Consider the following 17221-nt stretch of genomic DNA (forward strand, 5'->3'; position numbering starts at 1 on the left):
AAACAATGTCGGATGCGCAGAAGGGATCGACGCAAAACGAAACAACAAATGACGGAGTGGACCTATTAGCTGTACTATGCTAAAAGGTTCGCGATAAGAGCGTCCTATGACTCTTGCCACTTCGCCTGCGCGCGGAATCGTAATCTCTCCGAGAAGAAACCGCTCGTCTCTCTTTTCTCCCGTCGTCTTCCGACGACGACGTGGAGAACGCCTCTCCTTCAGGTGTCCAATTGGTATCTACTTAAGTTAATGCAACGACGCGATTGCGACACGCGGTGGCCGCGTCGCGTGCGTGTCCTATTATGTTACGTAACGTTTCTCGGTCCCGACCGCGAGAAAATTAATGGATTCCAGCTTAATACGCATGGGAGAAGGAGAAGGTAGTTGGCGCGTTGCGCCGTTCCTCCTCGTTCTTTCTGCGTGGAATGGCGCCCGCGCGCGCTACATGCCCGTCATAGTGACACTGCGAATCAATTTGCAGGCTATTAATTATTTATGCATGCCCGGTCGGCGGAGTAAAACACTTAAAGCGGCGCGGCGCGACTCGAAGCCGCCGCGAGCCCAAGTGGTCTTTTCTTTCCTTTTTTTTTCCTTTTTCTACTTTTGTAGATTTTCAGCGGCGCGCACAGATAAATTGCCTCGTTTGCCTAGGCTGTTAGCGTAATATTAGCATAGTCAAATAGCGGTAAGGGAGGACACGACGGAAGAAAAGAAGAGACGTAATTACTCCGGGGCCAACCTTAAAACGCGCCTTCCTGTTGACTGGCACTGAATCGAACGTTCAATTCGAAACGCCAAACAGGAAACAGAAACGTCCATCGTACTTCCGCATCTTGTTATTGTCTCTGGCTTCGTCGCCGTTACAATTTCTGAATACGTGAGTTTCGACGCAAATCAATGAAGCGACACACGCTTTGCGAATTATTCAGCTGTCATTCGTGCGCTAATAAAGCATACTAAATCCGAAGAAAAAGCTTCATAAACATCTTTTAATCGCAAATGTCACACGCTGTGTCGTGTAACAGCTAGATTTACATCATTTCGAAGGTACAGACGACAGGTGATTAGCGAACGGCGGACATGATTCGGAATCCGCGTCTCTCGTGAAAATTGGGTTAACACGTCATCGTTTTAATTTTAGTCTTTTGTGTAAAAACAAAACTTCATTGTCCAATCCTATTAATAATTCATACAATGACCGGTCATTAAAATGGGCGTAAGGACTGCTATACAAACTCGGAATAAACATCGTTACGCCCGTATCAGACTGCGGATTGAGATTGGGATTAGATTGAAATTCGACCAATCACAGTAAAGTTTACTAATCTCGAGTTTAGCGACTTTTACTCTAATTGGTCAAATTTCAATCTAATCTCAATCTCAATCCGTAGTCTGATACGGGCTTTAAGTCCGACCGCATCTTATTGAGGATTCCCAGCCTTCCACATAACTTGCGGCTATCAAGACGCGCGTTTCCTCAACCACAATAACTCATCCCGCCATTTCTCGTAATCTTCGATCGCGTAATCGGACAAATTCGTAGTGTATCATACTTGTATTTTCGTAACTATCCGATCTTGATAGGCGCCAAAAATACTCAAGGAAAATCAAACATGAGGGTCCCGCGATAAGACTCTGTGCGATATCTTTCGACAAATTGTAGACAGGCTTAACGAGACTTCGATAGGAAACCATTTTACTGAATATTAAAAATTAACGTAAAAACATTACGCGTGGCTAACAATAATAAATTACAAAGTGTCGGATATTTTCATTCGAGCGTTAATTAAGCTCGATCACGCTTGCACCCCCTTTCCTTACTCTCATTCTTGTAATTTTTACTATCACGTAAGTGCTATGTTGATGCCGTCAATCGCACGCATGCACACGCGTGTCACGATCCGGCGCCACTCGCAATATGCAGAGCGCATACAGACAGCGGCACGTGATCAAGAACGTTTCATCGAATCAATAAAACCCTAGGACTAAAACTCGATACCTTCTGAAATGCGTTCGGCCTTTTACGCTGAATTTTTAAACTCAATGCTTTCGAAGAGATTCTCATATTCATAATATTTTTTTACTAAAACCGCGTCGTTTTAATTTGTAAATAATAATGATTAATTTTGCGACTTCGCGACTTTAAAGAAAAAGGAAGGACATGAATTAAACAGAATAAGACAAAAGGCCTGACAGTTCATAAAGAATTAATATACAAAGCGAATAATGTACCAATCTTTGATAATATTTTACAATTTCGTTTGTAAACCAAGGAAAATTAATTATTAATGTTTTTAAGTCCTCGCCTTTTCTCAGCGCTTTTGAATCCTTTTCAAAAGTGCGCTCGTTTATTCCAGAGAAATTTTTAATACTTTAACGTCGATATTATAAAAGATCGAAATACAAGAGGTGGGGTATCAAAACGCGAATACGCCACTGCCTGTAGCACGGTATATTCGCAGTGCGACGCCGCTGACGATAACACGGCGACGTGTCAACTGGAATGATAAGGGCCTCCTCTCTTTCTTTCTCCGTCTCCTTCTCTCTCGTCTCGCAGAGATTTTTAATTGTGACGTTCTCTACCCGAGGGAGTGCTGCCAGCAAACCGAGGCTTGAGATCTGTTTGCTCTATGATCTGCCTCCTTCTTTCCGCGTTTAAGATCAAATAGTTGTACATTTCAGCCTTAGGAAAAGAGACGTAACGCGTAAAAAGCGCGTCTGGAGTGAACGGTATTTCCGGATGTACGGCCTAAAGATGATCGCAATGTTGCCCGAAGCAAAACTCACTATGGAAAATAGGAGGACGTAAGGTAACAATTCGCTTTTCTCGGCGCAAGAATGGCGCGCAAAAGAAATTTTAAATAAAAATTAATATTCACCACTGAGAAAAACGTCCGATTAAATATAATCGGATAATCCAATTACATAATAACAAACGGATATATCCGATTAAATTGCATATCCGATGAAAAATGTGATCGGCTTTTCAATCAAGTTTCATCGGTAACTGCATTTCGTCGGATAAATTTCATCGGTTAATTGATTTGTCCGATGGAAATTTTTCCCAGCGTACGGTTGAACTTAGTCGCACAGATTTGTAAAACCACACGTGTCCTTGACATAATTCGAAATAATTTCTATTTAAAAAGAGATGCACAGTGCTTACGTAAATTCAGAGTTTTTCTTGCGTAACGCCGGCTTTCTACATTGCCTACTCTCGAAAGCCTATATTTTAATTCATTCTATTATTTGTTACATACGCGATTTACGAATCGCGTCGAAACCGACGTCACGCGCAGCCCCTCTCTTCTGTCCGGACTAGTAAGATATTTGAATTATTGTTTCTCCGCCGATGTCGCAGGCGATACATTCTAAAATGGAACGGCAAGTCACTCTCGGGCCAGGCTTAATTAATCCAGAGACCGCCGATGCAACCGGGCCTCAACGCGCAGTGCGCAGCCACACACGGATGCGGAATGTCACGCGAAAACGCAAGTCACGTTTAGGTCATGGCACAATTAGATCGAACGCAAGCCAGCGGCCGTCACGCGCGCAAAACTTCCTTCAGGATGATCGCTGCTGCCGCTTCTAATCGTCGCCGGAAAGTTTTCGAGCTACGTATCGCCGAGAAATTTTTTGTTTTTTTACGTAACGACTGATAAACAACCGGAATTGGCGAGCACGGACAGATAAAGTGGTCCAGCCGCGTCTTTAAACGCTGGAGGAATTCGCTGCGACATGCTTTGATAACAAAGGAAAATTTGTTAAGTACGTATAAATATTTTATGTCCTCTTCTCACGCTGAACTCATTCAAGCTGAAAATCTGACCGATTCTTGTATGCTCTCTTAGGCAGGTTCTTAACTTTCCAACTTTCATTTCGCACAGTGCGATTGTTGATTTGCATTTCGCGAACCCGAAAGTTAAGTAACGTTAAAATTGTTGATTGTTAGGATTAAAGAATGCGAGTTAGTAATAGCTGCGGTGCGCGTCCATCAAGTCAACAAGTGTCCGCGGTGACTTTTCGCATAATATGAGTAATATGAATAACATGGACAGTCTTATCTATGACGAGTTCTAACAATTGACTCACCAATTCATCATATAGCCCACTCGTTATACAACAAAACATTCCTTATCATGTCTAAATAAATTTCAGCTATGGCTTTCAGCCCATCCTGCGGATCCTATGAATTTCGTTTTCTTCGTTAAAATAGTAAACCTCGTTACGTAATCGCGAGACAAGATTCGATGACTCTGCAATAACACCAGAGCGGAGAATCACAAAAGGCTGTTAAAAAAAACATCAGTCCGGACAATAAATTGCTCAAATTTAAGTTTTACCAACCGACGAGAATCTTCTTTTCCGTTTCTGTCTCGGTGAAAAGTACAAAGCAAAACGAAAATAAAAAGATACAATCGCGACGAACGTTTCACGAAGGGTCGGTTATTGAAATAAAGCGAAAGTGGCGCGTAACAGAGTTGATGTAGAATCCCAACATTGTCGCAATTGGAAAATGATACTTATCCCCTTACGATCCTCCACTCGCAGATAGATGTAACAACGCAGGAATGATACGATAATGTGACGCATGGCAACGGGGGGGAATAAAAAGGAACAGGAGCGCACCTGCCAGGCCCATCGTGAGGACTCTCTTTTTCAACCGGTTGGTCTCCGTGCGGCTCCCCTTCGAGATCTCGATGAATCGCCACTCTCGATCACTAGCGCGACGCTGTCGACGTGTTTACTTTCTTGCCGACCACCCGTTCGCGAATCAATCGAGAGATCAATCCTCGATCAATTTCGCCGTTTCCGTCCGTTACCGAGCATTCCTTGTCTTTCTTTTCTCCCTCTCTCTCTCCCCCCTCTCTCTCTCTCTCTCTCTCTCTCTCTTTCTCTCTGTCTTCTCTGTCTTTCTACGCGCGGGGCGCGTACTCACGCGAGATGACAGGAGTCTTCCTTCATTGCCCCATCTCGAAACTGGACGATTTGAACGCGGTGCTGAAAAATTACGGGGTGACGAACGGGAACCGAGAGCGGCGGCGAGAGAGAGACACGACAATCGCGACGGCGTTAATGACCTTCGCCAGACACCACGGCGGCGGTCCGGTGACGACTGGCAAACAGCTGTAAACGTACGCACGTTTTGCCGTCGTGCTTTGCCGTAGCGCGGTTTCGCGATGGTGGGAGACCCGGAGCCGCGCGATCGTGCGCCTCGCGAATCTTTCCGGATTTGAGGGACGCTCATAGATCCTCCCCCCCTCCGAACGAGGAAGCACGCGGCGCCGCAGCTCGTCGATTTTTTCGGGAAAATCTTCAGGCGATTACGCTTCAGCCTTCGTATCTTTCGGCGATCTGAGCATTTAAATGTCCAGAGACATAAATATCTATGAAATAAATTGAGTAATCGTAAAATATAATGTACACCGATCGGAGCGATACGGTACTGACAATCGTCTATCCGACACGTTTATCCAGCGAATCTCGATCTCTCGTAATGAGAAAAACGATTCGTCGCGCGAATGCAAATTCGCAAAGTTCTCTGTCCTTGTCACCACGACGCAAGCGGGAAAAGCGTGTCTTCGTTGCGCTGCTTATTTATTTATGACAATTCACCGCGGAGCCAGGTGGCTCGGATGACATTACGTCACCGCGTCTTAGGGACCGATGCCTGAGATTCAGACACGTGCAAATTGCATCTTTCTTTTTTTTTTTTAGCGCGAGTGCCTACGTAAGCCCGTCGAAACGGGCTAAAAATACGAAAAGTGGGATTTGCGTTGTCGAAAATATATTGCCCCTCGCGCGCACACACATTTATCTCATTCACAGACCGTGATCTGTCATAGACACCGCGCGTTCTCCAACTCGCTGAAAGTTAATCAGTGGATTATCACGGAAAACGGTGAGTATTCACTGATTCACAGTTACAAATATAGCACTGAATTATTCAGTTATCATAGCAGTATAGCATTGAATAATTCAGTGCTATACTTATAATTGTTTTCAGTGATAATGCCACTGATTGACTTTTAGAGAGACCGTTAAAGCCTAATCTGCAATGTGCTTTCCGCATCTAGAAACATTCTATTTTATAGAAACCAATCGAAACGCTTAAAAAATTGATCGACGGTGCGCGATTATACAATGTATAATGTACAATCTATCACCTTGCACAAATTTTTTAAACGTATTTAGTGACTACGTAATAGAATATTCCTAGACGCAGAGATCACATCGTAGATTAGACTTACGAGTCGTTACTCGGTGCGGGCGGTCAATTAACAGCGATTCGTTAATATCAATCACTTGCAATAGCGACAGAAGGCTCACAAGAAAATGCAAACGTTGAAAGATAGCAATTAAGAAAATTTTTCGAAAGAGCGCCGCGCTCTGTAGGCGATCGTGGCGCAAAGGATTGTGCGCTGGTCTGGTAATCCGGAGACCCGGGTTCAAAACCAAACCAAATCCGGAGACTCGGGTTCAAAACCAAACAAAATATTGTTGGTTTTCGTTCGCCACATGTTGAAATGGATATAGAGAGGTGTTATGTGAGAGTTCCATTTTTCCTCATCTCTTAAATCTGTATGTAATTCTCTTGTGACAAGGTATACGTTAGGGATTTGGCTTCCTTTGCTGGAATCATTGCTAAATTCTGGATTTGTTCCACGTTAACATTAATTTGATCCTTGGCGTAAATCACAACGTATACCTTGTCACAAGACAATTACGTACAGATTCAAGAGATGAGGAAAAATGGAACTCTGTCATAACACCTCTATATCCATTTTAATATGTGGCGATCGAACGAAAACCAACAATATTTTGGTTTTCGTTCGATCGCCATATTGAAATATAATAATTATATTTCAATAATATTAACATGTGATTTACGCCAGGGATCAAATCGTTATATCGGCCACGACCCCAAACTAATGTACCTGCGGACAGCATCTTGGGATTGGTTCGCGACGAAATTAATGTTAACATGGAACAAATCCAGAATTTAGCAATGATCGCCAGCTCTTTCCGGAGTCTATTCCAAAATATTATAAATAAAAATAATGGAATAAAAATTGTTACAAATGTATGCTCGCGGCAAAACTGTCGTTTACGGAGGAACAATGGTTCCCCCCCTCAATTTCGACTCCTTCGGGCGTTTTCTCGGCCGCGGAATCGGCATAGCGCGTCGCAGAGCCGTTCATTATTTTTTTCCTCCATCGGCACGGCCGACTGTCCTTATCAGCTACCAGACGGCTGTGACAAAGAGACTGCTGAGATTGCTCGCGCTTTTCGCGCAAACACAGACCGCGGAGGACGCGTGTAACAAAGCTTGGACATACGCAAAGAGAACCGAGAAGAAGGAGAAAGAGAGGGAGAGAGAACCGAAGTGAGTCAGTTTCCCTGCGATAAAGCACAATACAGAAAGCTCCTGTTCCCGCACCGACGGACAATGAGACAGCTAATGAAAGTGTGATTCATGCCTCCGTCTTCTTCGCCGCCTCCTCCTAGCCCGCACGCACGGGGGATATGTTTATTAGCGCGCGCGCTTGTGTGCGCCCGGTATCACCGGTGGCGCTGTCGCATTGTTCGAAAAGTCTGCGGGGGTGGCGAGCGACGACCGCGATAATTCCGCGAGCGGGCCGACCGGTACCGAGAGAGAACAGAAATACGCGCAATAAAGCCGCCGGTATCTTTGGATGTCTGCCTTGCGTATTTTTAGATTTTTCATATCGCATCACGCGCGTTGTACGCGGCTCATTTCTCCGGCATTAATTGCGAGATAACCGCGCGGTAAACGCGGCAATATTTCGCGGTGATATAATCGGCGAGCTGTGACCTGCGCCATTTTTTTCGCAACTTCATATCTTTCAGATAAGCGCCCGTCGATTTGAAATCGGTTTCATCTAGCCTACCGTTTGACAAGGCAGATTTTACATTCACGCCCGAGATGCGTGGACAATCGGAAAAGGGGAAGGATTTCTCGAAACGTATCTCTCTAAAACTCGATCGGTGAATTATCGCTGGAAACAGCAAATAGTCACTGATCGCAGTGGTATATTTAGAGGAGAGTCTCCTATTATGAGACAGGCTCCTAATATGGGATAGCGGAGTTTCTGCTAAATTAATAGGCGTCGTCTGTTGGTTCCACCATGAATTCATTGCCCTTGGAGTGAAATCTGTTTAGTAGAAAATTGATTATTGCATCGTGTAATCGTTGCGAAAAAAAGATTTGTGATTGAATTTGGGCATTAAAAACCTATCTCACATTAGAATCCTATCTCATAATAGAGTACTTTCCTCTATAACCGTAAATCAGTGACTATTCGCCGTTTTCAGTAATAAACCACTGATTGACTTTTAGAGAGTACACTGAGAAAAATTTAATTAAACATAAACAGATAATCCTATTACATAATAACAAACGGATATATCCGATGAAACATGTAGACGGTTTTTCAATCAAATTTTATCGGTAACTGCGTCTCATCGGATAAATTTTATCGGATGTATCCATAACTTAATAGGAACACGTAATCGGAAAAATTAACCATGGAAAACACTATTTAACTGGTTTATCCGATGGAAATTTTTCTCAGTGTATAAATATATGTTACACTTTCCAGCACGATTAAAAAAACAACGACGCAATAATATACATACGTTAAAAATACAACTTCGACCAGAGAAGTCTAATAATATACATCGTACAAATGATAATGTAATCGCATTTAACGGAGAAATCCGTAGGGTTAATGATGGGATTAATAGTATTATAGTTTACATCTGCCGTTAGATAATTCGTCTATGTGTACAGTTAGCGAGAAAAAAGTTTGGTATCTCGCGCCGCGTGCAAATAAGATAAGATAAGATGACTAAGATACATCTTCTCAACGGAATTTTTGACAAGTTTTCCAAACCGCGGCAATTGCTGCAGTACAGCTCGGATAGCAGTCGAACTGCGATGTTACTTTCGTTATTTTTCCGCCGACGATCGGAAAAGTAGATTTGCGTGAATTCCAAAGGAATAAACATGTTTAGACTAACAAGACGACGCGTATTTTTTCTGTATCGGACTGTTTTTCCTTCTCTTGAATTGTTTTAGCTCTGTGCGAAAACAATGCTACGTCAATGCAAGTAATCTATGAAAACAGAATGAATTGCAAGCGTTAAATTCCATGTAAAAAATATTCACTTATGATATTTTCTGCTTTTCGCTATTGCGATATCCGGCTTTCAGCTTTATTTCTCGTTTTTCAATTTAGCAATCTTGGATTACTGGATTTCGGGGTTTTATTTACGATCGTCAATACCGTCGTAAATTACGCGATACGGTAGTCGAGAAAAAAAACGAGACATTCGTAATTTATTTGATAGAGTTTGAGTTACCACTACTACATTGATACCAGATTGACACAAAACTGATTGGACGAAAGATAAACCATTTTCCGAATGAAAGATAATACCCACTTACTTCCTGTAAGTTAACTCATAACGCTACGACAATTCTCTGTGTCTTTTGTCTGTTTTTAATACAGTATTTCACTTTTATCTCCCTTTCCGCCCTTTTCCATGTTACTGTATCATAATTAATTCGATTTGCGCAGCACACCTATAACATACGCGTCAACCATAAGGTTTTTAACGATCAAAGAAATCGTCTTATTATTATACAAGCACGAAGGTACTCACAGGTCTCTAAATATTCACAGGTACCGAAATTTAGGTCGGGCTGCTCGAACATGCTGAAGGAGAATACCTCGTCGTCGAGCTTCATCGCGGGGCACTCTTTTCCCCTGCGTTTCGCAGTGGCAATCGTCGCGGAGTAACCACTCTCGAATTGCGGAGGAAACGTCGCGGATGCGCGAGCAGCATGCGTTTCGTAAACAGATCGGCGTACGATGTGCGGTGCACTGTCGTCACGCGGATCCTAGCCCCTAGCCGTATGACATGACCCGGTGCCGTCGCTCGGTATCGGGAGTCTAACTCCGGGAAGGCGTCACGGAGGAGCACGCGACGGTTTGATCTCGACGGACGCACTAAAGTGCGGGATAGAATTTTTCGTTTTGAGAGATCGCCGGGGTAGACGGTGCTCGCAGTGGGAAAGAAGGAACGGAGGGGACAGGAGGGGAGGAATGACTCGGAACTGATAATCTAATCTTGTCCTGCTCGCCGTTACACTTATGCACATACGGTGCATCAGGTTCGTTAGAATGTTCTCCTGTAAAACAATTACAAGGAAAAAGGGCGAGGAGGGGGAGAGATGATTAACGCTGGGCCTCGCGAATCTTTCTCTCATTGACTGAACCAACAAGATGTCGGAGGGATCGACGCAAAGCGAAACAAATGACAGAGTGAGCATGCTAGTTATACTATAGCAAAATGTAACTGTTTCAACACTTAAGCCAACGGGGCACACGATACTATTTTTTCTACTGGGTCGCTTACGAGGAGGAAACCGCCGAGGGTATTGTGGTGTACAGATTTGTAGCATTACTGGGCATTACTAGGTATTTTTTGGCATTAGTTTGTACACCAATGCCCACTAAAGCCAAGTGGGCATTACTTTGTCTTGTTTTATCTTTATGATGCCCCAGCAAGGCCTAATGCCCAAACTAAGATTTGAAGGGACACAAAAGCACAATTTACTCGAGCTAAAGGAAAACGTATGTCTTTTTTTTCATTTCCAACGCAACGCGACCCTTTAATTCTTTCAACATAAACGGAACGTATCTGAGAATTGCTGAAAGAAGTGCTTTGTAGCACGCAATTACTTGACGCTGAAGGACACGGGCGTTTTCGTGCGTTTGTAGTGCAAGACATTATCATATGTAATGTCAAACACTGTAAAAAGCATCAACGACGCGTATCAACTTCATACAACGACGGCTCGGTCGCAAGATTATGTAAATGATGATCATGCGAGAAAAACATGGCAATCAGTGTACGATAGAATGGCGTCTGCCGCAACCAGGTCGAAGAAGTAAGTGCTCGTCATGATTTTTTGCCACGGTACACCTGTCATACCAGTTTCCCCTTTGCGACAAAACAATATTTCATTTCTCAATGTCTCTTTGTCGGTTCTTGCGAGTTTTATAAGTATTTCTCCGAAGCGAGATATCATTTTATCAATTTCTTCCGTGTCCCCCCTCCCTCCCCTCCCCTCCACCCGATAGATCCGCAAAACACTTAGCCAAATAAAGCCCCATTTAAACGTGGCTATTTCAAAGAGATCTTTCTCGCTAAAGATTTGTGCGCAATGACGATTATTTAATACGCTCCCTTTTTTCACGAGAGCGGTACAAGTTTTAATTATTACAACGTTTCGCGATAACAACTGCTGTAAAAATGGTATCGGTGAGTTGCGTTCATCTGTATTCGGGGGCAGCCCGTGTAAGATAAGTGTCCGCAACGATATGTCGGGGTGACCTAACGTCGTGCACCAACTGCGCTTCAGGGTGCGCCGATTAAAACTGTGATAGACAGCAGATCGTGCGGGGAAAATAGCGGTGACGTCACGTTACACGCAAATCCTAACTTTCGTGGCGATTTGTCACGTCCTACGGATTAACCCCCGTTGTACTTTGCCGAACAGACTGACGTCATGCGCTCGTGTTCCCGCGACGAAACGTGTCCGAGACCGCAAATCGCGATGCGTTTTCCATTAAGCGAAAATAATGTCAGGTATAATAATCAGCGTTATATGCATAACACTGCATAATATCCGCGAGCATCTGTTCTCGGAAGCTACGAGAGGTCAATAAGTCTCTTTAACCTTCGCGGTACCTTTTTCTTTTTCACTATCGCGCATGCAACGTGTCGAACACATGACGCATCCGGCAGAAATATTTTTAACGCAAATGCACAATTCAACTTTTTAATCGTCGCGAAAGCCCTCTGCAGTTTCTCCGATTCTGTGGATTCCTTTACGTCTTTCAAGGAAGATCTCTCACTTCTTAGCAAGGAAAAATTAAATGATAAGAGACATCACGGCAGATAACGAGCCACTTCTTTATCTTTGCCGGACAATAGACTCAAAATACCGAGGGGTAAACCGCTAAGGGTATTGTGGTGCACATATTTGTGACATTACTACTTTGTAAAAATCAATCAGTCGTCACTGAAAGCGGTGAATAAATATACCATTGAGATTTTCGGTGGTGCACTTGTAACCGCCAATCAGTGACTATTCACTGTTTTCAGTAATAATCCACTAATTTATTTTTAGAGAGTAGGCATTTTATGGCCATTAGTGTTACTTAGCCTTGCTGGAGCGTTATAAGGTATTTAAAAAGAAAACAAGATAAAATAAGATAATATAATATAAGATAACGTAATGCCAACTGACATTACTGTCGGATTTTAATGAATTAGTAGCCATTGATGTACAGTCTTAGTTATCAATGTCTGGATCTCAATTTTACTAGGATTTACATTTTCATAATCTTTATTCCCATCAGTGAGTTTCAGGCTGTAGTTCACACAGCTTCTATAGAAGTCTGCGGTAGTGCGCACATACAGCCTGAAACTCGGTGATTTGTATAGATGAGAAAAACTGATGAGAAAAATGCAGGTTCAGGCATTAATGAATAAGACTGCGCATGATGTTGGTCAGCGGTTTACCCCTCGCAAAATACCGAAGGAAGTTGTTGTCGAAATATATGTCGGTAACTGCGAGACACGGTATGTGCGTAACCCATGATTTCATATACGTATGTGTTTCTAAGCAGTGTCACGGCGCTTTGCATATTTGTTTTTTGAGCGACGCGCGAAGGACATTAAAGCGCTTTCGTTAGAATTAGATGCGAGCACGTGTCGAGTGTGTGCTGTGCTCGCATGCAAATTCATCATCGATCGATTATGTGATTAAAGATGGCTGATTCCGATCAATAGATTGTAAAAAAATTATTATGTATTATGAAGTAGCGGTACACACATGCACGCGTATATGCACTATTACGAAACGGAGGAAAACAGATAAGCCTTTCCAGCGAAGCCGTCGCTATTTTTGTATCGGATCTGCTACACTTTGCAATACAGCGTGAACGGTAAGAAATAATTAATTGACAACAACAAAAAATTAATCAATCTCACATTTATAACGCACTAATGCACTGTGTTTAGCAAACACTATATCAGAGATTACGTACCATTATGGATAAAAGTACATACTTTAAGTTTAGTGTTGAGAAAAGACATTGTTTTCTCGCATGAAGATTGTATTTCTCGAAGTTCTTTAGGGGCATATTTTAAAACATATTTATATAAAAATTGCAGAGCAACCAGTACGCAAGGTGGCCCACGCCCACCAGTGATATGATTTTATTCCTTGACAAAAGGTAAGTCGAAAAGTCCTGAGTCATTTCATGTCCTAAGTTTTTTAGTTTCTGGCAGTCCACAGCCCTTAGATTGCTGGCGGCTTATAATGTTAATACGTTGTACAGAGATTCGTATAATTATATCAATTTTAACTTGTCATTCGAGTACGCAAATTTGTATAATTTCGAAAATCTTCGAAGCAGTTTTGCGACGTGCACAAGATTTGTGCTCCCACTTTAGTTTCGTAACTCGAAATCAATGCGTTGTTATCGATATTTTTGGAGCACGTGGCCAACATTTGGAGTTCGTTCTCTACATCCTTTGCAGTTTAGAGACGCGTGTCAACGAGCGTTCGAAACTTCGCATTCGAGGGAAGTACTCGTAATCTGGCGATAATGGTCTAATCTAACACGCGGCGATAGCACGCGTGTTTTTTTATCAGCTCCAGCGCTTATCTTTAATAAGCAGAGACGGAAAAATAAGAAACTTCTGAAAACAATAGAGAGCGGGAATCTACACGGGAATAGCAATTGATTTTTCTTAATTTAATAGAATCAATATCTCTTATCGAAAACGCCTCGTTTGTTTGTTTCGTTTGTAGTCATGCGACATGTACACACAGATATACAGACGTACCGGGTGAATTATTTCAATGTGCGTTTCAACCTAAAAGATTCTCAAGTAAAACTTTCTCAATTTCAGGAGAGAAATATGACATACGTAACCATTTCTGTATAATATACGCGTAATTATGTAATTTCATAAGATGTAAATGACTTTTTGGAACGAAATTGCATAAATCTTCTTTTACGCCATTTCATTCTCTTAATTATTCTGCGTGTAAAATAGAACTATCAAAAATCCATGGTTTACAAGATATTTCTACCCTGAAAAAAATTTCTGGTTGAATATGGACGAATCAGATAATTCCTATTTCTGTAGGATTACAGGAATTCTGGTAAATCCTAAAGGAATTATCTGATTCGTCCATATTCAACCAGAAATTTTTTTCAGTGTACGAGCTTGTAATATTTTTCCCGAGATAAACAACCGGAGGATTATTTACTTTGGGACGATACACTAAAACGGTCCACCCTGTATAACCTCTCTCGAATGTTTATCGCGCGCAAACACTTTCATTTCCTACATCCAGATACTTAGATTACGACAAGGACGAATACATAGTCGTTAAACAACTCAATCTTTAATATCAAGAAAAATATACGACAGTAATTCCTATATGAGTTATGCAACTGTTATTTTTCATTTTAAATTTATGCGTACGATTATACGTACGGCTTTATATGTAAGGTATTCATAATCGAAGGATTCATTCGCAAGGTCTACACAGATTTCGATTTATTTCGCGAGATATCAGAAAAAAAAACCGTATATTCAATATGACAACAAATAAATGGAATTTTTGCCCATACTCGTTACCTCATACATAAATTATCTTTGACACGAGATGTTACCCAAATTTTATACGTTATTAATGTATACAATTATATAAAATGACCCAGAGAAACCGTAAATGTCATAATTAATTTACCTACTTTTAACAAAATTTCTCTCGAGTACGCGATGTCTGGAAATAAAAATTTAGTCTGTCATAAAATCATTCGATTTAAAAATTTACTCTACATTTTCAGGGGGGTGTTATCTCGCGAGGAGACTCTTCTTCCTCTAAATAATGCATCCATAGAAAAAAATTTCCGGATCGAATGCTATTACCGAGGCTATTACACTTCAATGTATCATAAAATAGGATCGATACAGCGCCAATCATATTTATCATGGAGAAAGGAATATTTCTGTCACCGAAACAAAAAGTATTCTGGAGGCATTTATATTTCTCACAACCTCATTTGGTATAAAAATGAGACAGTATCAAAACGAAGCCAATAATTCTTATTCTCCTCTATCGAATTAAAGAAGATTGACCGAGGGGGAAACCGCTGACCAAAATCTTGTACACCAATGCCCACTAATGCCCAGTGAGCATTACTTTATCTTATTATCTTATTTTATCTTTATAATGCCCCAGCAAAAAGAATATTCTGAGGGTTTGCCTTTTCAGACATCCTGTACAATGGGACGCGTTAGTGGCACCGGTTATCGATAAATACTAAACCACGCATTTTACGCGTCTTCGACGCGTTGGTAGACGATTAATATACCGGGTAACGGTAAAAATGAAAAAGTCTCCGCTCGCGATACGCGTCTCGCGCAATATCGGCAGTTTCTTTCGTCTATCGTTAGATAGGTGTGATTAGAGCACGCCAAATCGCCCGGGGTTGGCCGATCTCGGCGACCGTCGTAAAACCCGAGCTCTTTCCTCTTTACTGCGGGTTATCAGCTGACCCCTTCGCGGCGCGGTTTGCTTATAACGTTATTACAGCCGTCGCCGATACGACACGCCGAGGATGCAACCTTCGATTTGTCATGCAGTCAAAACGTGTCGCGATTCACTGACAAGCGAAATCCGCCCCGTCCATGGCCACCGGATCACCTCAATACATTTCGTAGACAATGGTTTTCTTTCTCTTTTCTAAATTACGAAAATGCGTTTCCAAATTTCTCCAAATAAAAACAGAATACTTATACGCGGAGAGAATTTTAAAATGCACCTTGAACTGGCGAATTTCATTGGAATTTAATTTGCAACGTTTCGACCCATTTCAAAGTCCTTTTCAAGTAACTTGTAACCAACTAGATGTAGTCATTGCGTCAAACATACGCCATATTCTGAATCCTCTCTTATCGATAAAAGCGCCCATAAAAGATCCTTTCAGCCAACAAGAATCCAACACCAATTTTAGCGGCACTTTTAGCGATAAAAGAGAATTCAGAATACGGACGACTGAGTTCACGAGTTGAAAATAATTCAAGATGTTTCGGCGGTCAAAAGAATTTATCGGAGTCAATTTATTAAAAATCGAGAGCTAAGTCTTTACTGTTATGAGGCTCGTACAAAACTTTCTCCAAACGATTTCCAAATGATTACTTAGTACAATAAAAGAGAAGAGAACAATTGTCTGGCAAGTATACCGTGGTCCGGATCGCCCTCATCCCCCGGGTGTCTAACAAGTCATACAGGCCCGAGGGCCCTCAGGTGTGAAGTGGGATTTTTTTCTTCTTCGAAAAGACAAGTGCTTGTGCACACACGTACACACTAGCCTTCGTTCGGCGCGCAGCTTCGCCTCGGTTTCGAAACGTTTCTGCCGGCACTAGCGTTCGCGGATAAAAATGCTGAGTCAACCATTATGATAGGCGCAGGGAAAAAAAGGATCGTTCGCGAGAATACCGTTTGTCTACGATGAGCACGATTAAAGGAGGACGTGGAAAGAAAAAGAAACGCGCATGTGTTGGCGAGGCGCGAGCGCGCGACGAGCGTTTCTTCATATTTCCCTATTTCTTTAGGCGTTATCTCACGTAAACACGCTCCTTCGTACGTGATACTCGCTCCCGTCGCGCGGATCATGGAAATAACCACGCGCGGATGCCACGTGCTTCGGCCAGCATGCGCCGTCGATTAATTACCGTTACTCAATTGAGGGGCTCGGTGCAATTATCACAAATTCAGAGCGAAATAAAATATTGTTCGCGACGCACTTTGCGTTCCTTGCGCGAGCTCGGTCCCAAAAATCACGAAGATTATTTCGTCGTAGAGTTCGCGAAAAAAAAAGCTTTCCTTCTCGAAACGGAAAAGATTGTAAAATTGATCGGAGATAAATAATTATTTTTTATCATATTATCCGCGAAAAATCTATGCCGTTTTTAACTGCAGGTCGATCCTAGGAAAGCACAGGTTTCCAGACCTGTTTACACGATCGCGATAAGATTACTTGCTCGCTTTCTCGACTCACGGACGATATTTGCGCATAAAGAATTTATATTGCCG

The 17221-nt window shown here is 42.2% G+C and overlaps 1 protein-coding gene across 5 annotated transcripts in view; it reads right to left on the reverse strand.

Annotated features, from left to right (window-relative positions):
- The window catches only part of LOC105569634 (hepatocyte nuclear factor 4-gamma), a 38656-nt gene that overhangs the window by 18837 nt on the left and 2598 nt on the right, over positions 1 to 17221 (reverse strand). Inside the window, exons 1-2 of one of the 5 annotated variants that reach the window (XM_012026260.1) lie at positions 9691 to 9773; positions 9473 to 9610 (exon numbers count right to left, since the gene is read on the reverse strand). The exons of 2 other annotated variants lie outside the window; for them this stretch is intronic. Coding sequence is in view for 2 of the 3 variants with exons in the window: in XM_012026257.1 (XP_011881647.1) it covers positions 9691 to 9775 (85 nt within the window). In the remaining variant the exon portion in view is untranslated. Of the gene's footprint in view, positions 1 to 4629; positions 5131 to 9472; positions 9611 to 9690; positions 10149 to 17221 lie in introns of those variants that run through there. 2 more of the 5 variants (XM_012026257.1, XM_012026259.1) reach the window with 2 other exon arrangements.

Source organism: Vollenhovia emeryi, unplaced genomic scaffold (assembly GCF_000949405.1).
Source record: "Vollenhovia emeryi isolate VEMERY1.0 unplaced genomic scaffold, V.emery_V1.0 DF939123.1, whole genome shotgun sequence".
Classification (NCBI taxonomy): Eukaryota; Metazoa; Arthropoda; class Insecta; order Hymenoptera; family Formicidae; genus Vollenhovia; species Vollenhovia emeryi.